The following is a 23,864-nucleotide window of genomic DNA, read 5'->3' as shown; positions in this document are numbered from 1 at the left end:
CATGGGCTGACAGGCACATGTAATACGACATGCCTGAGTTAGCTCCTCCTGAAGCCGCCCCCTGAGTTCTCCATCCCTCTGTCCTCTATGCTTCCCTCTGCTTCACCACAGCCACTGGCACGTTACGCACACAAAGGATATCCACACAAAGGTGCGAGGCAGAGTCATTCCCAGAGCCCTGGAGATTTCTAGCACATCACACACACACACGCACACACACGCACGCACGCACACACGCACACGCACACACACTACCTTTTTCTCACCATGCCACCGCTCCACCCTTTACCTCCACCCCCCATGTCCACCTTGGCCACCAAGGTGTAAATGAAAAAGTCATGGTCCTTTACCCACAGCCTCCTCTGGGGTCCAGTAACCCGAGGAGTCACACACGCGCCGGGAGGAAGCTGTGTGCACGTACTGACGGAATGTCCCTTCTTCAGTGCAGGCACCACACACGCTGCCCGGGACCCTGGGAAAACAATGGGCAGGGGTGGAGATGGGGAGAAATAGATCAGAGGAACTGGGTTAATGAAATTCACAAGACCTTTGGGGCATGGGAGTGGCAATGGGGAGTGAGGCCTTAGTGGGTAACTGAGAACACAACTATTTCTCAACTCATTTCCTTCTTGTATAGACCTCATCTTTGCAAAATTCATAGTGACATGAAAATCTCAAGGTTATGAAGCAGAAGAATTTAACTAAGTCATAAAGGAGGCCTGTGGAGATGAAAGAGGCCTTCTATCCAGTCAACACAAAATAATTACCATCTGAATCTTTCAACATAAAATGACTTATACACTGACTCTCAATAAGTCATCCAAAGCCTCCTTGCATTCCCCCCAACTGAAACAGACAACAATTTTCACAGTAAACATATTAGTTATATGTGGTCTTATGTTTTAACTCTCTACTTTTAATCACACACATACAATAAAAGTCATATGAAATGTAACACTCCTTGGTCCTCCATTGCCTGAGTTGCTTACCATGATTCAGTGTCCTTCAGAGGATAGCTCCAGCCTTACCTACTTCAGTCCCTTCATGAATTTCATTTATGTTCCCATCACAATAACTAATCACCATATCACAAAATACATCATACCCCTCACATAGCTCCATGAGACCTGCTGTTCTCTCTCTAGCTAAATAGGCTTCTAAGCTTCTCTGTTTAGCAAGCCCCTACTCATCCTTCAAGACCCATGCAAATGTAACCTTTGCAGTGGCACTTAGCCTGACTCCTCTGGATGGCCAGCACTCTCTCTTCTGGGCACCCACTGTACATTCTGGCTCCCATTGTAGGGCACTGATCTGTGGTGTTGAGAATCCCCATCCCCATTCCTCCTCCTTTGCCTGTGAGCAGATCCAGACCAAGCTCGATTTTTCTATTCCCAGCAGTTAGGACACAGACTGGCCTTAGCAGTCCCTCTGTGAGAGCTTGTTCTATGCACATCCTTGAGACTATTAACACACCTATGAAGAGCTCTTCAAGCACCGTATCTTGAAGAGGTAATGACAACAATAGCTGAATAACAAGGGGAAATCACTTGACGGGGCCTGTCTCTGATACTTAGAATCTTTTTTTAAAATTTATTGAAGTATAGTTGCTGTACAATATTATAAAAGTCATATGTATACAATTCATTTTTAAGGTTATACTCCATTTACAGCTATTATGAGATATTGGCTATATTCCCTGTGATGTACAATATATCCTTGTAGCTTATTTTACACTTAATAGGTTGTGGAAGCCCAACTGTGAATGATCCATCTGCAAACGGAGGCATCAAATCAAGGTCTCTCAACAAGTAGAGGGAGAAAAGTAAAATCTTGCAATATAATGGAAAAACAGTATAGTTAAATAAGGGTAATAAGTATGCTACCAGCTCCCATTTATTAAGCACCGTATATACCTGGCATTGTTCCACTAGGTGCTTTTCATAAATTATTTCTAATCCCTGTAAGAACCCTGTTTACAAACGAGGACACTCAGGCTCAGAGGGATGAAGTAAATTGCCTAAAGTCACAACTAGTTTCTTAATTCCTCTGAGCAAGTTCCCAAACACCATCAAGTGTCCAGTACTTTGGCAACCAAAAGGTGTCGTTAACTCCAAACCCCGACTGCAGTCAGCGCTCACTTCTGTTGCGGACGCAACTCCAAACCACATTTCCCTGATGCACTTGGCTCTTCCGGGGCCGCTGCTTAGTGCGTGGTTGGGCTCCTCTCTGACATAAGGATTCCAAATACCTACTGGGGAGGAGTAAACATAACTCCGAGTGTGACACAAATCGTGGGGTACGTGACGTGAGTTTCCCCGACGCACGTGTCAGGAGGCCTCAGCGCTGTAGCCCACCTCACCGAGAAAAGGAAGCCAACTGCAGCCTTTTCTGCCAACAGCCTCGCAGCAAGCCAGCACTGATGTCTGCTTTATCGTAACGTTTGTACCAGACAGAGAATTGAAAGATTAAATTGTTTACATGTGTTACATAAACTGATGTAAAACACGGGTCTGCACATGCCCACAGAGGACCTATTGTTCAGCCAGAGCGACCCAAGCTGCACGAGGTCACACGTGCAGGAAGAGGATTCTTACACACATCACAGAGCTATTCGGTGACTCACAGAGGGAACCCATGAGAGCTTGGGTGCCGATGACCATCAAAACTGCTCTATAGGATTGCGGGGTCTAAGTAATGCCACGCATTAAGTGTCCACCAGGTGTCCAGGACAGGTTCCAAGATCCCAGAAGGCTGGGAAAGCCACTTTGAAAAATGGTTCATTTTTCAAATGCTTTTCAAATGCTTCCTCCCATCCCTGTCTCTCCCTGTCCTCTCTCCCAGGCTTTCAGCAAAGCTGGAGTACACAGGAACATGCTTCAGGGACATTCAGCTCCCTAGTTGGGATCTGACACCCAGAAGGGAAGCATGACACACAGATGAGGGACTCTCCACCTGCTAAAGGGAAAGCTCTAAATTCAAAGAAACAATCGATTCCATGTCCTCCATTTCTGCAATTCCAGGGGATACCCCCAATTCAGCTCTATCCAGCTGTGGTGTCCTGGGCTAGCCACCGTGTGCTTCTCTATGCCTCGGATTCCTCACTTATATAGCAGAGAGTGGGCTCACTGCAAGGACTAAATAAGACAACTGCAGGTAAACGACCTCGCACACTGCCTCACACATACAAGGACTGAATAGCCCACAGTGGTAGGTTTTGAAAACGGAGAGCAGGTCATGGATGGGGTTCTGGCCCTTTTCAGTTAAACCGCATTCCCCCATCCTCCCACCAATTGTCAGATGTCATCCTTTTCCTACCTTCTCTCTTTTCCACAAAATTTTTCCTGGTGTTCATTATACCGATATGCAAAGGATGAATAAAAACCAAGTTTAGGTGTAATGATTCTCTTCAATAAACACAAATTAGCTGTTTATTGTGGCAGGCCAAGAGACAAAGATACAAAAAATAGTCCTGACCCCAAGGAATTGCCAGTTGAGTAGTGGAGCAGATAGGAAAATGAACAGATAATGACAATTCCTCAAGATAGTAGCCATAAGTGGGGTAGGCACGGGGTACAACAGGACACAGAAATGATGCACAGCTTGAGTCGCCAGCCACCCACTCACCCCCAGAACTGCCTGGAGGAACATGCCTTACTTCCCTTCTTCCAGACACCACTGTGCAAGTAGCAAGCCCTGCTCCACCCTTACACCAAGGAGGAACAGCTGACCTGGACAGGTGGCAAATGCCATCTCAGTTTTGTCAGGTCATTTTTTATCACATTTGTCAACCCCTTCGCAGCTCCTAGAAGCCCACCAGATGTGATGTCAGGAAACATCCGGATGCCCCTCGCCAAGGAGTGGGCACATATGATGCACCACTGGCTGATGTGAGAGCCCCATGAGCTCTGCTCAGGAGATGAGTATTGAGCAGGGTGGCGGAGGCAGCCCTGAGTAGCGGTGCATATTTATAGTTCCAAACTGGGGTTCCCCCAACTTCACGTCCTTCCCCTTGTTCACAAGAAATGCCACAGAGAAAGATACCAGTGCCTCTCTCACCTGTCATACACAACTCCACTAATTGGAGGCAGCCAGTGGATAGTGAGGGACAGGGGGGTCTGCCCGATGACCATGGGTGGGATGGGAATGGGGGTGGGCTTTCGGCTTTGACTCCATTGCTGATATACAAGGTCCAAATAGCAGTGCATTCGGGCCACTTGGTTAGGGGTGAAGCTGTCAGTGCAGTCGTCATCTGCAGAGACAAAAAAGGGAACAAGAGAGATGGAGGTTTTAACCTGCAATGTCCACCAAGGTAGGGATAGATTTTGCCAGGAAATATCTAGGCTGGAGGTGGGAAAGAGAAGGCAGAGAAGAGCACTGGCTTGTCTCTAAAGTAAGCTGGGCTTGGTGTTTACCTTGATGTTGGCCAGAGTGAGACTCACGCCCTGGGGTTCAGGGTTGCTCTGAGCTGACATTGCTTATTCAGGAAACCACAAGATGGCAGTGTTTCAGCATATGGCCTTTTAATTCGTGAACATGTGTGGAGTTGCAGACACCTGCTTTATGCCCAGTGACTTTGGCCCAGGTTAGTGAGTATTCATGGAGACGCTCAAGAGGAGAGAAAGCCAAAAAGTCAAGCAGGCAGCAGGACTGGGAATGGTGATCCTCAACTTCCTTTCAGAGCTGGTAAAATTTCCTATTAGGTACACTCTTCATAGGGTTAGAAAAGGAGTTATCTTAGCTTCCAGGCCTTCTTCCATGAAGGCCCACCAGTGAAACACTCCCCTCGGCTTCTTAGATGTTTCCTCTGTCCACTTCAAAGGTGGTACCTAAATAGCTCTGCCCTCCGCACCCCACTGTCTGGTCTCTCTGCCCTGGCAAGGGCCACTGTGTGCTTGTTGGGAGAGGCAAGGATGCTGGTCCTTATGAATTTGATGTACCTGAATCATGCACCAAGATGAGACTTAGATAGGAATATATTGATGGGTCACTGACAGGACCAGCTCAGCACTCTTTCTTCCCTGCAAAAGCATGGTCAGCATCTGTCCGTTATCTTTTCTTTCCTTTTTTTTTTTTTTTTTGGATAGTTATCTAGAACTTATCACCAAGAAGCCCCTGGATGTTATAGAAAAATTACTTCCTTCCTTCACCACTGGAATAAGTCATCAAATCACATCAGTCCTTAATTTTAGGGATAAATTTAAGTCCATTATCAGGAGATGATGAGTAGTATTACTTTTTGACAGAAACAAGGGAGGTGTGAAAGGACAAAGAAGGAGCATAATCCAAGACAACAAAACCAGGACCAAGAAAGTACCATTTTTTAAATGAAACAGCACCAGGTTCTGTAGGCAAGCTAAGAAGCAGCCCTTGTCTAGTGCTGGAAGAAGAGAATCTGATACTTTAAAAAATGACATAACAGAAAAAGGAACTCTGAGCTTAAAATTAACCAGGGTCATCTTCTTGACCAACTTCAGAAATAGTACAAAGAGCCACTTTGAAACAGAAACCTCTTTCTCCATCACCTTTGGACTCTCCTTCAGAGTAAATCCCTACGAATATGGGAAAGAAGCAATATAACCAAGTTCTAGAGGTGAAAGGGCTCTCAAGAGAGCTTTTGGCTTTTTCCCTCTTTTTTTTAACTGAGATAGAAATACGCTTATCTTTTAATTTTTAGTGGAGGAGAATCTAGTCAATGAGACCCCTTAATATTTCAGTATTTCTTTAAGTTCTTCAAAGACATGAAAAAAAAAAAAGAATATGCCATGACAAATACACTTCAACTCTCTGGCATGAATGACTGCTTGATAATCCTCTCTAATTCCCATACCTCCACCCTCCCGGCCCCAAAAGGCTCCCATGTAATCTTAATAAAAACAAAGACATCAGGACTGTTGTGATACCTGTATAACTCATGTAGTTGCTGAATGGAGCCCCTGGGAAGTGGGTGAAGCCACAGGTGTCATTGATAGGCTCTGGGTCCTGGCACAGCTTACTCTTGGGAGTGGGGGCAGTGTCGGCACAGAGGTCTCCTGTATCCATGGACGGCACCGTCTCCCTGCAGGGGTCGTCACAGGATTCTCTTTCACTGACCCCTTTGAAGACATGGTAGAGTCCCAGGACATGCCCCACCTCATGGATCATGATGTTGGTGTGGCCAGGCATGCCATAATAGGCTGGGTTGAGGACAACACCACCTGTAATGGAAGGTTTGCAAAACATCTCTAAGCATGTAATGAAGAGCCACCCTCTGTCTGCTGATAAACATTGAATGTTCAATTCCAGCCTCTAAGGGGATGCTTTATAACTTCTAGTGGCATTCAGTCCCTGGTCTTCCCTCTGGCCACAAGTACCTTCTGAACCAATCAGCAAACATGTCTTTAACCTCTGTCTTGGGTGAGTGCTGTATTAAATGCCAGGGATAACAATACAGACAAGGTGACATTATAGAGGGCCAGGATTCTCAGCCCTGGCTGTGCATTAAAATCACTTGTTGAAAAATACAGACGTCCAAATGCCAGCCCCAGTGAAATGAATCCAAATAGTTGAGGATGGGGTACATGCCTCAGTATTTTTTAAAACTTCCCAGGTTGAGAGCCATTGGTCTAAGTGAAAGCACATGTGATTCTCTGAGGACTTGGACAGCTATCTGACCTTCTAGAAGCTCAGTTTTGTTGTCGGTAAAGTGGAGATGAGAGCGCTCCTTTTCTTAAAGCATTTGGCACATTGAAGGAGTTTAGTAAATGACAGTTGTACATGCTGCTTCTGATTTTATGACCCCTAATCTCAAGGAGCTAACAACCATTGAGACAAAAGACAAGTCCAACTGAACTACCATGAAATTCTGAATGTCATGGGCACTACAGGAATTTGCTCCACTCTCATTCCTCCCAAATCTCCCTGAGAACACCAAGGGAGGTGCTTCAGAGAAGAGTTCCATCCATTGCATCCAATCTGGGCTTAGATGAAAGACCTAGTGGTATCACTGTATATTACAAAAGAAAAGGCTAAGGATCTCTGAGTGTCCCAACTCCTATCTGTCTAGTTCCCAATCCCTGCTTCTCTCCTCTCCCCATTGAAGACTCTCCTTCTCCACCCCTAAACATTGTCAGGATCAGACCCATCTTCATCTCCAGTACCTGGAACAGGGAATGTCAACAGCTCTGGACCAACCCTCTGGTGTCCAGAGTCATCCTAGCTATATTTCCAGGCTGATCCTGCCCTTGTGTCCCAGATCTAATCCCAGTTCCCCAGACTTGCTTCATTCCTCCTACCTAAGTCCTCCCTGTATCAATAATCTGCTGAGTATAGCGGGCCCCCCAGAAGAATAGCCCTGCCTTTCTTTTGCCAGATCATATTCAATATGTCCCATTCCTGAACTCTGTACAATACCCTATAGACAACTACGTACATGGTTTTACGGGCAGGATACAGTCACCAGGGTATCTGGTGCCACACCCATTGGTTTCTGTAACGGGCAGCTCAATCTGCCTTATTAGGGACTACCTTATTGCAAAGGGCAGTTTCTGAATCCAAGTTCTAGTTTATTCTAGTCTGCCCAGACATGCTGACATTAACCAAGCCATGCTTAGACTTGTCCTGAGATATATTGTCTACTTTCACATCTAAAACAAAGCTAGACCTCATCTTCCTTGTTTATCATTTCTATTACTTCCAGTAAACATTCAACATTATTTTTTCCATTTATAAAAATATATTCTGTATAATTTTATACATTTGTGCATCATTATTATATCAACCTATTAGGTAAAAATTAGTTTGAAAACAGATCTATTTCAAAAACATCCAGGGTGTCCGGTATTTGAATAAACCTAGTAAAATGAAATATTTCCATCTTTCAAGATGCCTTCCACTTCATGGTTACATATCCAGTTTCAGTAATAATTATCATCAAAATTATACACCATTATGCTCTCAGTTCTCCAACAGCAATATCGACCTTCACATCAATGAGGATTCTAACAGAACACGTTTTTGTTCTCTCCAAATTGCCTAAACCAATTTGCCAGAATCAAACTTTGAAAGGCTACAACTTGCCTATAAGTTTTGAGTATCTACGCTGAGTAGTTTTTCCCAAATTGTGTTCATAAACTCTGGTCCTGGGTGGTACTTTGCAAAAAAAAAGTAGTATCAGTGGTTAAATATGCTTGAAGAAAGAAAGGTAGCATGCCATACGTTCTCTGGAAGATTCACATTGTACCTGAGAACTGTTTTGTTAAAGGTTCTGAAAAGTCCTGCAGCAATTTTGTTTAATCCTTTGTGCCCCAAATTTATTTGAACACAGAACCTGTTTGGGGTAGAATACTTTTTGACATCTGGAATACTGAATTACTCGGGGCGCAATGCATGAAATACTACCAAAGACCAAAAAGCTTCCCAATCAATAGTTATTTTCTATCCATATTTTTGCCCCTGAGCAAATGTCAAATACCTAGTCATCCTATGGTAAGTCCAAGATAAGTTCTCTTGGGATCTCCTCCAGCAGCAGAGAAAGGAACTAGAGCTGAACAGAAATAAGGTTCCAGAAGAAGGGCTAGCAAAAGTAGCATGTGTCAAAGACATAGGCTGGGAGTGTGGCCTTAGGGCACTCAAAGTGGATATGAGCGTGGTCATGATAATAGTAGGCTTCTTATCAACCTCTAGAAGTCTCTGCCTCAAGTCCAAATGAGATTTTTCCAAATCTAAAAATATTCACAGTCTCCTTTCAATAAACCTGGTTGCTTATAAGAGGAGGAAAAAGCATAAACATGCAAATCCTCAGCCCTGCCAGCAAATCTCCTCCATACCAAGGACAATTGGCCAGAGTTCTCAACCACAGCACCCTTAACACACATCCCCAAAGCAGGAGAATATAGATTTAACCACATGGCACTTAAATTTTAACGCAAGGCATAAGCCTTTGAACATATCTACTGACAGTTATACTTTGGATTCCAGGGAGATGATACTTCTAGCCCCAAATCATCTGTATGGAACACCTAGTAATGAGCTTAGTGACTATATAATTAGAATGGTGCATACTCTCATTCAGGAGTTAAGTGCTGTGTACGCCAACCTATGTTAAGGAAAAAGGCCAAGACCCTGGACCTCTTACAGTAATTCTGTCCAGTAGACCCCAAGGTTATAGACTAGAACTTAAGGACTTTGAAATGTGGTCCTGACCCTGACTAGCTGTGTGACACTGGCCCTGCTCGTTAACCTTTCCCAGGGTCTCTTCTGTAAAGTGAGGGGACTACACAGGCTTATGGCTAAGAGTCCTTCCTATTCTCTTCCTGTGCCTCTGAGAGCTAGCATGCAGGACTGAGTGAGACACTCATAAAAACCACGTGCAGAAGTTTGTGTTATGGACCGTCACCACCTCGGCTTAGTGCGTTGTGTTCCCAGACTCCCATCTCTCAGTAGCCTGAGAAGGGGAAGGGCTGGGAATGAACAGCCGCAGACATCTACTCTCTATCTGTTACAGATGGTCAAGTGATCCACTCACTGCCTGTTCATCCTCACGCCCTTCCCGCAAGTGTGTACTCTCCTTCCTCTCTCCTGAGCATGGGCGTCCACACTGTTCTCAATCCCTCTTTATTGCAGCTAAAACAAACTGGTTAAGTTATTAGGGGAGTGGGTTTTAATCACTCAGAGACACACACACTGATACACCCATATGGGGAAGAAAGACATTAACTTATTTCATGGTTTACTTTATAAAAGTTCTTTCACATTTTGATGAAAATAACACACACACACACACACACACACACACCCCACACGCTCATGCCAAAGTCTGAGTGACGCATAAGACTCAAAATCTAAAGAGGAATGTTGGTCAAAATTTAAGAAGAGGAAGGTGAAAACTTTTCATTAAGAAGGAAAAAGAAGAGGGTGTGGAGAAAAGGGAACCATCCTACACTGTTGGTGGAAATGTAAATTGGTACAGCCACTATGGAGAACAGTATGGAGGTTCCTTAAAAAGCTAAAAATAGAGCTACCATATGATCCTGCAATCCCTCTCCTGGGCATGTATCCAGAAAAAGATAAAAACTCTAATTCGAAAAGATATATGCACTCCAATGTTCATAGCAGCACTCTTAACAATAGCCAAAACATGGAAGCACCCTAAATGTCCACCGACAGATGAATGGATAAAGAAGATGTGGTACATATGCACAATGGAATATTGCTCAGCCATAAAAAAGAATGACATAATACCATCTACAGCAACATGGATGAACCTAGAGATTATCATACTAAGTGAAGTAAGTCAGACAGAGAAAGACAAGTATCATATGATATCACTTACATGTGGAATCTAAGAAAATTATACAAATGAACTTATTTACAAAACAGAAATAGACTCACAGATATAGAAAAATAGACTCACAGATATAGAAAACAAACTTATGGTTACCAAAGGGTAAAGGTGGGGGAGGGATAAATTAGGAGTATGGGCTTAATGTATACACACTACTATATATAAAATAGGTAAACAATAGGGACCTACTGTATAGCACAGGGGACTATATTCAGTATCTTGTAATAACCTATAATGGAAAAGAATCTGAAAAAGTATACACATATATATATATCACTTTGCTGTACACCTGAAATTAACACAACATTGTAAATCATATTTCAATTTTAAAAAAAGAAGGAAGAAGACATGATATATAATAAGTAAAAACCAAGTCCCAAGAGTGGCAACTCCTTCCTGTCCTCTCTGTCCCTTGGGTTCAACCTACCCTCACAGGGGAATGAGCAATTCTTTTCCAGGAGGAACTTAATAGAAATCAGGAAAAGGTAGTACAAAATCCTACCTTCCAGGACTATTTTTAATATCCAAGCAAACCAGCATCATCTTCTGAAGTGGGTACTTATGCCCCACACTTTCCTCCATTTTCGTTACCAACAACATGGGTCACACTCCGAGAGGTTACAAGTGGGTCCTTACACCATTGCACAGAAGCCTCTCTCACACTAAGTGGCCTTTGGAGTGACCAGGGCTCCTTCTTTGGCTGTGGACTCTCACTGGAAATGTATTGATATTTATTTAGGGGGACATTCTTTAAAAGTGCTAAGGCTATTTCCCGATCTGTTCAATGGAAATAACAAGAGCTCCTACCTCAAAGGGTTGTTATAAAAATGGAAGTATTGACAGTGATGCAGATAAATAAGCATTTAGCTTATTTTTCAGAACAATGTAATTCAAAATGTGTATTAGACTATTTGTCAATATTATTATAATTACCTAATGCAGCCTGGTCACACACACTCATTTGCTCCCACCCCTCACTGGCTCCCACCTCACCATCTTCATTCACCAAGAAAATGAAAGCTAGGGTCTGACCACAAACTGGGCAGACCTCACAGAGTGATATCAGACGTCATCAGGCAAGGTAGACAAATACCCTCACATAAGGAGCTCTGATTTGCCTCTAAGCTGCTCATACTTTATTTCCATGTTATTCTGATCTTAAGACCCAGGGACACCCAGAAGACAGAAATGAATTGGATAGAGTTGCAAATAGACAAGTGCCCATTCTCTTCATAGACAGCATACTGGCATTCAAAAGTTATTTGCAGTGGCCTGAAATTAGTGACTGTGAGAGGAAAGGAAATCTTAAGGGATTGGGACAGTAGGCTTAATTCTTCATAGACCTTGCTGGTAGGTTTAAGGACCCCTTTTTATGTAGTGTCAATGACCTTTCCCTTCCTACTTCTCTAGTTTTAGAGACTATAATTATCATTTCCTACACTCAAAACCACTGTTCAGGGCTTCCCTGGTGGCGCAGTGGTTGAGAGTCCGCCTGCCGATGCAGGGGGACACAGGTTCATGCCCCGGTCTGGGAAGATCCCACATGCCGCGGAGCTGCTGCGCCCGTGAGCCATGGTCGCTGAGCCTGCGCGTCCGGAGCCTGTGCTCCGTAACGGGAGAGGCCACGGCAGTGAGAGGCCCGCGTACCGCAAAAAACAAAACAAAACAAAAAACACTGTTCATTTTTGTCTTTTCTCATCTGGAAGGATAAAATTAAAACATAACTGAGGGATAAATGTGGTGATAGGATGGGAGGGATGGGATTCCCTTTCCTACAATAGAAGTCCTTCGTGTTCTCTGCTCTCACCTGCCATTTTGAAACAGGAAGTAGAAAGACATGTCAATATATGTTTCAACCATACCTTGGACTTTCAGTCTTCACTCTGAGACACTATAAGACTCTCTCTACTCTCATTCACCTCCCCAACGCCTGTCCTACAAGGCTTCCTAGGGACTGACCACCAGACCAAGAGCACCTACTCAGGAGAAATTTTGAAGTAACAGTGTGAATTGAGGGGCAACATTTTGGAAATACTAACATTTCACCCAAGTGGTTCCTTGCCTCCCTCCCCCTTACCCTACTGCCAGACTCTCTTGCATATGTTCATTACCTGCATTCATTCATTACCTTACATTACAGAGTGAAAAACAAGGAAAGAAGTCCTTTTCTGAGTGTGAGATTTCCAAAACCTATACCATTCCCTGAGAGGACTCCATGGTTTAGCCAGCATGATGGATAAATGGAGGAAAGTAATCCTTGCCTGACATTACCAACACTACCACCACATTTTAGCCTAGAAAAGATTCTCCTAAGCTGGAGGAAAAGAGATAAAAAGGAAATAATGGGAATGTATAGATGGTGGTTGGTCCAGATTAAATGGATTGTAATCCACCTTTTGAGATCCCAGTAAAGGGATAAAGATTCAAAATAGGTGCATGTGATCTGACAACAGGGGTTATTTTCCTCATTCCAGTGATGGATTCCTGAGTAAGGAGCCTAGTTCTAAAGAATAATGCTGACCAGTGAGGCTAAGAGGGCAGGGTGATAGAGAGCCTTCCAGAGAATTCCTGAAGGTGAAGGACCCTGTGATAGGAACAAGGGTCATCTTAGGTTACCAGAATCACCTGATGACTAAGGACAAAATGGATCCTTCCATCTATGGCCTTGGCATTTATAAGTCAGCTCTGCAGTTAGATACAGACCCAGGCAAAAGAAACTCAATTGACTAAGAATAAATCTCTACTACCCAGCAACAGCGGGGCTCAAAATAAGTATAAAGTTCATTATAGAAGAATAAATAAAAGTTACATTTCTTGCATACCTGAATGTTGTACTGGAACGTGAACTCACTACATGCCAGTACCACTTACTTGTACATAGAACATAATATGAATGGGGCTTTCTGGATTTAGCAACTGGTGGCCATGTGTGGTGCAGCTGTTGCTTAATGGACTGGCGGGGAGCACAAATACCTTCTTAGGAGAACTTTCAGCCTTGATTATAAGAGACGACCTAAAACACTAAGACAGGGTTGTTGTGTGGTCCAGAGGATGGTGCAGGGGAAGAAAAGAGAAAAGTTGCTGATTAAAAGATTAAATCTCAGTAGCAGACAGCCAAGCTCCCAAAGTGATGCTGTATCCAAGTTCCAACTGGCTTTTCCCAGCTTAAGCACAAGACCGCCAGAGTAGCACGTGGCAAAGAGAATGAATCCCAAAGTCACTTCTATTAAAAACAAAACAAAACAAAAAGGAAACTCAGGCAGCTTGAGGAAAGGACATGAGTTGAAATGACTTTAAAAGAGTTCTGTAAAACTTTTAGGGCTGAATGTTATATGCCCATAAAACAAGGAGGTTCAGAGCTGGTCTGCAGGTGCCTCCATAATTACTTCCAGTTACTGGCTGAGACACACTCCCCCAGTCACACTCTGCAAGGAAGTGACAAAGCTATCAAAATGTGTGGGGGTCCAAGGAAGGAGCACTTTGGAGCAGGGCAAGGGAAGAAAGTGGCAGAGGTGGGCTGACAGACAAAGGGAAAGAAAGAAATGGAAAAGGTTAAAAAAAATCACAAGTGCTTAGAAAATGAAGCAAACTTTTAACAGAACCAGCCCAGGAACCATTCATCTCCAAATCTTATATTGGCTTCTTAGTTTTACAGCCTGTGGTCTCATTAGAAAGAAGTCCTAGTTCTGGACAAGACTGAACAAAGAGAAGAATGTGTAGAGGGTAAAGATTTTGCAAAGTCTGATGTCATTTTTTATCTCCTTTTAAACTCTTTCAGCCACTCCTACCCACAACTGGCAAGCACTCCAGTCTTGCTTTTTTTTTTTTTAACATCTTTATTGGAGTATAATTGCTTTACATTGCTGTGCTAGTTTCTGCTGTATAACAAAGTGAACCAGCTATACGTATACATATATTCCCATATCTCCTCCCTCTTGTGTCTCCCTCCCACCCTCCCTATCTCACCCCTCTAGGTGGTCACAAAACACGGAGCTGATCTCCCTGTGCTATGCGGCTGCTTCCCACAAGCTATATATTTCACATTTGGTAGAGTATATATGTCCATGCCACTCTCTCACTTCATCCCAGCTTACACTTCCCCCTGCTCGTGTCCTCAAGTCCATTCTCTGCATCTGCATCTTTATTCCTGTCCTGTCCCTAGGTTCTTCAGAACCTTTTTCTTTTTCTTTTTTCTTAGATTCCATATATATGTGTTAGCATACGGTATTTGTTTTTCTCTTTCTGACTTACTTCACTCTGTATGACAGACTCAAGGTCCATCCACCTCACTACAAATAACTCAATTTCGTTTCTTTTTATGGCTGGGTAAAATTCCATTGTATATATGTACCACACCTTCTTTATCCATTCATCTGTCAGTGGACACTTAGGTTGCTTCCATGTTCTGGCAATTGTAAATAGAGCTGCAATGAACATTGTGGAACATGACTCTATTTGAATTATGGTTTTCTCTGGGTATATGCCCAGTAGTGGGATTGCTGGGTCATATGGTAGTTCTATATTTAGCTTTTTGAGGAACCTCCATACTGTTCTCCATAGTGGCTATATCAATTTACATTCCCACCAACAGTGCAAGAGGGTTCCCTTTTCTCCACACCCTCTCCAGCATTTATAGTTTGTAGATTTTTTGATGATGGTCATTCTGACTGGTGTGAGGTGATACCTCATTGTAGTTTTGATTTGCATTTCTCTAATGGTTAGTAATGTTGAGCATCCTTTCATGTGTTTGTTGGCAATCTGTATATCTTCTTTGGAGAAATGTCTACTTAGGTCTTCTGCCCATTTTGGGGCAAATATTTTATCCCATTCTGAGGGATGTCTTTTCATCTTGTTTATGGTTTCCTTTGCTGTGCAAAAGCTTTTAAGTTTCATTAGGTCCCATTTGTTGATTTTTGTTTTTATTTCCATTTCTCTAGGAGGTGGGCCTAAAAGGATCTTGCTGTGATTTAAATCATAGAGTGTTCTGCATATATTTTCCTCTAAGAGTTTTATAGTCTCTGGCCTTACATTTAGGTCTTTAATCCAATTTGAGTTTATTTTTGTGTATGGTATTAGGGAGTGTTCTAATTTCATTCTTTTACATGTAGCTGTCCAGTTTTCCCAGCACCACTTATTGAAGAGGCTGTCTTTTCTCCATTGTATATTCTTGCCTCCTTTATCAAAGATAAGGTGAGCATATGTGCTTGGATTTATCTCTGGGCTTTCTGTCCTGTTCCATTGATCTGTATTTCTGTTTTTGTGCCAGTACCATACTGTCTTGATTACTGTAGCTTTGTAGGGTAGTCTGACGTCAGAGAGACTGATTCCTCCAGCTGTGTTTTTCTTTCTCAAGATTGCTTTGGCTATTCGGGGTCTTATGTGTTTCCATACAAATTGTTAAATTTTTTGTTCTTGTTCTATGAAAAATGCCATTGGTAGATTGAAAGGGATTGAGCTGAATCTGTAGATTGCTTTGGGTATTATAGTCATTTTCACAATGTTGATTCTTCCAATCCAAGAACACGGTATATCTCTCCATCTGTTTGTATCATCTTTACTTTCTTGCATCAGTGTCTTATAGTTTTCTGCATACAGGTATTTTGTCTCCTTAGTTAGGTTTATTCCTAGGTATTTTATTCTTTTTGTTCCAATGGTAAATGGGAGTGTTTCCTTAATTTCTCTTTCAGATTTTTCATCATTAGTGTATAGGAATGCAAGACATTTCTGTGCATTAATTTTGTATCCTGCAACTTTCCCCAATGCATTGATTAGCTCTAGTAGTTTTCTGGTAGCATCTTTAGGATCCTCTATGTATAGTATTGTGTCATCTGCAAACAGTGACAGTTGTATTTCTTCTTTTCCGATTTGGATTCATGTTATTTCTTTTTCTTCTCTGATTGCTGTGGCTAAAGCTTCCAAAACTGTGTTGAATAATAGTGGTGAGAGAGGGCCACCTTGTCTTGTTCCTAATCTTAGTGGAAATGGTTTCAGTTTTTCACCATTGAGAATGATGTTGGCTGTGGGATTGTCATAAATGGCCTTTATTATGTTGAGGTAAGTTCCCTCTACGCCTACTTTCTGGAGGCATTTTATCATAAATGGGTGTTGAATTTTGTCAAAAGCTTTTTCTGCATCTATTGAGGTGATCATATGGTTTTACCCTTCAATTTGTTAATATGGTTTATCACATTGATTGATTTGCGTATATTGAAGAGTCCTTGCATTCCTGGGATAAACTGCATTTGATCATGGTGTATGATCCTTTTAATGTGTTGTTGGATTCTGTTTGCTAGTATTTTGTTGAGGATTTTTGCATCTATGTTCATCAGTGATATTGGCCTGTAGTTTTATTTCTTTGTGACAGCTTTGTCTGGTTTTGGTATCAGGTTGATGGTGGCCTCATAGAATGAGTTTGCGAATGTTCCTCCCTCTGCTATAATTTGGAAGAGTGTGAGAAGGATAGGTGTCAGCTCTTCTCTAAATGTTTGATAGAATTCACCTGTCAATATATCTGGTCCTGGGCTTTTGTTTGTTGGAAGATTTTTAATCACTGTCTCAATTTAAGTGCTTGTGATTGGTCTGTTTATATTTCCTACTTCTTCCTGCTTCAGTCTCAGAAGGTTGTGCTTTTCTAAGAATTTGCCTATTTCTTCCAGGTTGTCCATTTTATTGGCATATAATTGCTTGTAGTAATCCCTCATGATTCTTTGTATTTCTGCAGGGTCAGCTGTTACTTCTCCTTTATCTTTTCTAATTCTATTGATTTTTTGAGTCTTCTCCCTTTTTTTTTCTTGATGAGTCTGGCTAATGGTTTATCAATTTTGTTTATCTTCTCAAAGAGCCAGCTTTTAGTTTTATTGATCTTTGCTATTGTTTCCTTCATTTCTTTTTCATTTATTTCTGATCTGATCTTTATGATTTCTTTTCTTCTGCAATATGTGTGGTTCTTTTTGTTCTTCTTTTTCTAATTGCTTTGGCTGTAAGGTTAGGTTGTTTATCGGAGATTTTTCTTGTTTCTTGAGGTAGGACTGTATTGCTCTAAACTCCCCTCTTAGAAATGCTTTTGCTGCATCGCATAGGTTTTGCGTTGTCGTTTTTTCATTGTCATTTGTTTCTAGGTATTTTTTGATTTCCTCTTTGATTTCTTCAGCTGGTTTGATGGTGCTGAATTCTCTTAGCTTTTGCTTGTCTGTAAAGGTTTTAATTTCTCTGTCGAATCTGAATGAGTTCCTTGCTGAGTAGAGTAATCTTTGTTGTAGGTTTTTCCCTTTCATCATTTAAATATGTCCTACCATTCCCGTCTGGCTTGCAGATTTTCTGCTTAAAGATCAGCTGTTAACCTTATGGGGATTCCCTTGTATGCTATTTGTTGCTTTCCCTTGCTGCTTTTAATATTTTTTCTTTGTATTTAATTTTTGATAGTTTGATTAATATGTGTCTTGGCGTGTTTCTCCTTGAATTAATCCTGTATGGGACTCTCTGTGTTTTCTGGACTTGATTGACTATTTCCTTTCCCATATTAAGGAAGTTTTCAACTATAATCTCTTCAAATATTTTCTCAGTCCCTTTCTTTTTCTCTTATTCTGGGACCCTTATAATTCGAATGTTGGTTCGTTTAACATTGTCCCAGAAGTCTCTGAGACTGTCCTCAATTCTTTTCATTCTTTTTCTCTTTATTCTGCTCTGTGGTAGTTATTTCCACTATTTTATCTTTCAGGTCAATTATCCGTTCTTCTGCCTCAGTTATTATGCTATTGATTCCTTCTAGTGAACTTTTAATTTCATTTATTGTGTTGTTCATCATTGTTTGTTTGCTCTTTAGTTCTTCCAGGTCCTTCTTAAATGTTTCTTTTATTTTCTCCATTACATTTCCAAGATTTTGGATCATCTTTACTATCATTACTCTGAATTCTTTTTCAGGTAAACTGCCTATTTCCTCTTCATTTGTTTGGTCTGGTGGGTTTTTACTTTGATCCTTCATCTGCTGTGTATTCCTCTATTTTCTCATTTTGCTTAACTTACTGCCTTTGGGGTCTCCTTTACTCAGGCTGCAGGTTTGTAGTTCCCATTGTTTTTGGTGTCTGCCCGCAGTGGGTAAGGTTGGTTCAGTGGGTTGTGTAGGCTTCCTGGTGGAGAGGACTCGTGCCTGTGTTCTGGTGGATGAGGCTGGATCTTGTCTTTCTGGTGCCGAACTACATCCAGTGGTGTGTTTTGGGGTGTCTGTGAACTTAATATGATTTTAGGCAGCCTCTCTGCTAATGGGTGGGGTTGTGGTCCTGTCTTGCTAGTTATTTGGCATGGAGTACCCAGCACTGGAGCTTGCTGGTCGTTGAGTGGAGCTGGGTTTTAGCCTTGAGATGGAGATCTCTGGGAGACATGGGGCTGGGAGGTCTCTGGTGGTTCAATGTCCTGAACTCAGCACTCCCACCTCAGAGGCTCAGGCCTGAAACCTGGCTGGAGCACCAAGACCCTGTCAGCCACAGCAACAAAGAATGGAGGAGTGTTTTTGTGTGGTCTGCTAGCCTTCTACTAGTCCCTGACTTTCCAATCCATTCAGGAAGCAGATTCCTGTTTTCATGTTGTATTGATTTTCTATTGCCATTGTTCTTTCAATATCTCCTCAGCTATCCAGGGCTCAGCCACCTCACTCTCCTCGGCTGTGGCCCCCGGGGACTCAGAACTGCAATGCGGCCCAGCCTCCCACAGGGTTGGGGGCGGGACAGGGGTGGAGCCCCGCCCTAGGCCTGGCATCGGGGACAGGTGAACACCACTAGCCCTGCTCAAGCTACGGAAGAAGAACCTGTAATCTGGAGAAGAAGAACTGGCGTTCAGGATGGACCACTCTGAAGCCAAGGCCACGTGGCGCTTCCTCCTCATTAGATACTCCCAGTATCACATGGATGCCTCCCTCACTCCGGCTTTCTAACGCCTCCCATACCATGGGAGAAAAGTCATTTGATTAACGAAAACTGAAGATGTTATCACTGAGGCCTTGGAGACTTATGATGTACTCCTTTCCTTGTTTCTGGATGACGGTGGTGCTTCAAACACCCACAACCTCATACTACAGAGTACAAATGGGAAAGATATTTTCTACAATTGATTTATCAATTCAGCATTTATTGAGCATCTATTCAGTGTCAGGTACTGTTCCGGGCACTAAAGATTCAATGATTACTAGGACATATTTTAAGAAAGGAGATCTTTCAAGGCATCACACACAAAGGTGATTATTTATTCCACCTACTTATAAACGTATAAACTTATCTTTGGGACACCCCAATTTCAGGGCATTTAGTTCATACCCTAGGATAATTTTTTCCAAAGTTTCAATATCCAAGAGTGTTCACTATGTTTGAAACCCCAAGGCACGTAAAATTACCCCATTTGCTGAATATTATCATCAGACAAATAATCTACAGTAGCAGCCAGTGAGTAATTCCAAGGAACAGTCCTCATCCTGTTCATGTCCTGTAGCCTGTCTCATTAATGATGCTCTAAGTTCTCATATGGACATGGTGTGCTCCAGTTTACATGTCCTGTTTATTCCTTGTCTTGGGGAAGAATCACTCCACTCTGGCATAGTGAAGAGGGGACAGAGTGGAGAGGAACAAAATTGCTTTGCTCTAGCCCAACCATTCAGTGATTTGTTGCACCAGAGTGTGCTTCCCTTTACCTCCTGTGGATTCTTCTACCTCTCCCATGCTGGCTCCTGCACCCATACTCCACAGAAACAATTAGGCTGAGATTAACAGAGACTTCCCACTTGCCAAATCAATGTCTATTTCTCACCCGCATTGTGCATAAATGTGTCACAATTGATGTAACACCCTAATCTCAATGTCAACTGTTTGGTTAGGAGGAAGTCAAGCTTTGTTCAGGTGAGGGGATCCCCTATAAAAGTTCTAGGTGAGGGAAGGATATCTCCCCTCAGAGCTCATGTCTGCTGCTTTTGTCTTCCCCTTACCCCCTCATGCAGCTATTGCTTTGCTTTATGCCAGATGCCTGCCACATCTGCATCACCCCTGTGGTAGCTGTTCTCCAGTCCATCTGGCCCCATGACACCCACAGACCCTCATCAGGCACTACCCGTCTCCCCCAAACTGCCAACAATCACTTATTCTTTGCTTCTGTGACTTATAAGGAGCCTCCCTTTGTTTCTTATAAGCTGCTTTACCATTGCAGGCAACTGGACACCTAAAAACACTTTTTTTTTTCTTCCCTAGAAAGCCAACATCTTTCTAGGGCACTGATAATCTCTAGGGTGGAGATGAAGCAGGTGGGAAGCTAAGGGCCCAACCAGCAACAGCAGCCATGGTATTTGGAACTTCTATTGCTGCTGCTGCTACTACTCCTAATGGAGCTAATATTTATTGAAGCCCTACTATGTGCCAGGTAGTCTTCCTCATGCTTGTTATTCCCATTTTATAGATGAGGTGACTTGCTCAAGATACATTTCTTCCTATCTTTCAGAAGCCATAGCCCACTCTATCACTCGAAGACATTTTTTTTCCTCCGAGGGTCACATTATCTGGACTCCTTGGAAGATCCCATGTGTCTAAAGCCCCATTGTGAGCCAGGTTCAAGTTCCCTCCCACAAGGTTCTTGGGTCCCATGTATTGAGGCATGTTGCTTATGATCTGATCAGGATCTCTGAATGTTCCTTGGCAGTACAGACATTCCCTAGAACAATTAAGGAAGATGGTTGGCTCAGAACACTCTGAAGTGCCTAACTTCTGTGCCAGAGAGTGACCGACTGTCCTCTCTAACCTGGCCAAGAAGCTCTTGTACGTACTTCATCACTCTGAAGCAGTCATATTTGTGGGCCACAAGGGACTTTCTCAAACCCCTCTCTCCTTTGTTGTCTGGTACACGCCTGAATCCTGCTCCTCCTTCTGCTTTTGTGGAAGTGCCTTTCATGGTCAAATTTGTAGAGATCCCAAATTCAACACCTCCAAAGCCAAACTGCCTCCCCCTTTGCTCCTGCTTTTTCTATATTTTCTACCTTGGCATCATCATCCACTCAATCAAACAGAACTCTTTTTTCCCCCATCTACTTATTTATGTGAACAAAGTTTCTCAGTACTTAGAGCTATAAAAGAAAAAAAAAGCAATATAAATGATGCTAAATCCTGTCTTATTATAGCAATAATTACTCTTCATCCACTGACACAAGAACTAATCTGGGAGAGAAAAGCCACTCTTGGCTCATTAAATATGTATTTTCCACTTTGTTTACTAGTCATTAATCAACATTTAAAAATATTGTTTTGATCAATTTTGGACAAGGAATCATTTCAAAAGCTAACTCAATTGAGAACAAATTTTTAACATGTTATAACTTATGATCAATATCAATGTTAATATACTGCTTGTGATATTGTATTACAGATTTGCAAGGTACTACCACCAGAGGAAAATGGGTAAAGGATATGTGGAATCTCTTTGTACTATTTCTTACAACTATATGTGACTATTCAATGATCTCAAAATAAAAACTTTAATTAAAAATATCACAAAATGTTTATGTTTTTATTCAAAATATGTTTTTAGCAGAGAAACAGGTGACTAACTAAAGACTTTGAAAAAAGTATATTTATATGTTACATTAGTAGAAAGTTCTATAGGAGCAATGAAATGGAAACAAATTCAAAGAGAAAAAAGGAGCAATGAATAATTTCTCAATGTTAAAAAAGTGCATGGCCATGAGTTTTTCTAATGAATGATTATCAAATTATTATGTTACCAAAGATACATTTAGAAGAGTAGATTTAAAATGTATTTTTAAATGTCAATAATTTAAAATAATATGCCAGAAATTATATTCTTTGCTATAATTTAAACTTATGGTTAAATTTTTAGGTGTTACTTTTAAAATCGATGAAGTGGTACAGAGTTTTTCAAAAGTCTTTTAGGAGGTACAAGAGAGCAAGAATAAGTTTGAAGAGCTCTGCTCTAGCCATTCCAAGGACATTCCACTTCTAAGCAAGTCTAGGTTTTTAACAGTCTAAACCTTGGCATTTACCATTTCTTTCACTATGGAATGCCCTCTCATTGTCTGCCAAGCAAACTCCTGCTCATCTTTCAACTCTCCCCTCAAGCCTCAGCTCCTCTGGGAACTCTTCTCTTCTTCCCTGATGTTTTCAGCACAATCAGGCACTTTCTCATCATGTTCCTACTTGACCTCCTGTGTGGCAGCATCGTGTAGTATTATAAGTGTGTATTTGCATGTCTGTATCCCAGTTGTGCTGTGCAAACCTTTACGGTGGACTTCTTTTAATTATTCTATCTCTGATATCGCCATGAAATAGGTTCAACAGTTTTTCTTTGAATGAATGAATAAATAATTATGATATTAATGGTTTATAAAAGGTCTGGTTTACCACTAATTTAAGTCTTCTGCCTTTGAAGATATGTTTTCAGTTTAAGTGCTGTATACTAAGGTTAAAGATATTCAAACAACTGAGCTCAAGGGGATCTCATTTATCCATTTACTTTACTTACAAAAAATTCTGCCCTGCATTACCACAACATTAAAAGTACAAAATCAGGGGCTTCCCTGGTGGCGCAGTGGTTGAGAGTCCGCCTGCCGATGCAGGGGACACGGGTTCGTGCCCCGGTCTGGGAGGATCCCACATGCCGCGGAGCGGCTGGGCCCGTGAGCCATGGCCGCTGAGCCTGCGCGTCCGGAGCCTGTGCTCCGCAACGGGAGAGGCCACAACAGTGAGAGGCCCGCGTAACGCATAAAAAAAAAAAAAAAAAAAAAAAAAAAGTACAAAATCATGCTGAAGGCCAGAAATGGTGTTGATGGACCACAGATTACCTTGGTCTTTCCTCATAGTGACTTAAGCCATTTGTAGTCAGAAACTGGATTCAGCCTTAAAAATAGCGTACTTATCTGCCAGGTCACTCAGCTGACCCTCAAAATACAGGGTCTTGAATGTTGACACAGATAATCTTGAGTCTTGAAAAGACTCTGTTTAGAAAATCCTAAATGTCTTCCTCTATCATGTTATGCCAGCTGTCTGTACTACTCTACACCCGATTTAGGTCAATATGACTCCTTTGTTCAATCACAGTTAATGACTGAACAAGAAAAGATAAATAATAACATGAGAAGTTTCATACTGAGTCAGATTTTCAGCTAGTCTTCTACTTCTTAAATGCACATTAAGAAACATGTTGTAGGGGAACTAGTTATTCCTAAAAGTTTTTAGAATAAAATATAAATATCCCTAGCTTCTTTTGCAATTCATTATGAGCCAGTGACTCATGAGATAATTTAAATATTTCTTGAAACTATTTAAATTTAATACCTTCACTCATTTATTCAGTCATCCCTTCAATCAGTGAGCATTCAAAGAGCACCTGCTATATCTGAAGTGTTCTGCTCATGCAAAGAGGCCACAGACCTTATTTAGATTTCACCAGTTTTTACGTGCAAGCTTGTGAATGTGTGTGTATGTGTGCACATGCAAGTGTGTGTTTGTGTGTAGTTCTATGCAATTTTATCACATGTATGTATACCTTTGTGTAACTACCA

General features: G+C 41.9%; 1 protein-coding gene across 1 annotated transcript in view; it reads right to left on the bottom strand.

Moving 5' to 3' along the window:
- Positions 1 to 23,864, bottom strand: part of PAPPA2 (pappalysin 2) — a 282,314-nt gene that overhangs the window by 159,139 nt on the left and 99,311 nt on the right. The window contains exons 4-6 of the mRNA XM_032611278.1: positions 5,901 to 6,194; positions 4,057 to 4,249; positions 351 to 472 (exon numbers count right to left, since the gene is read on the bottom strand). Of these exons, the coding sequence (XP_032467169.1) occupies positions 351 to 472; positions 4,057 to 4,249; positions 5,901 to 6,194 (609 nt within the window). The remainder of the gene's footprint in view (positions 1 to 350; positions 473 to 4,056; positions 4,250 to 5,900; positions 6,195 to 23,864) is intronic.

The sequence above is a fragment of the Phocoena sinus genome, chromosome 1 (assembly GCF_008692025.1).
Source record: "Phocoena sinus isolate mPhoSin1 chromosome 1, mPhoSin1.pri, whole genome shotgun sequence".
Classification (NCBI taxonomy): Eukaryota; Metazoa; Chordata; class Mammalia; order Artiodactyla; family Phocoenidae; genus Phocoena; species Phocoena sinus.
Note: the sequence above shows the minus strand (reverse complement) of the source record. Positions and strands in the feature narration are given on the sequence as shown.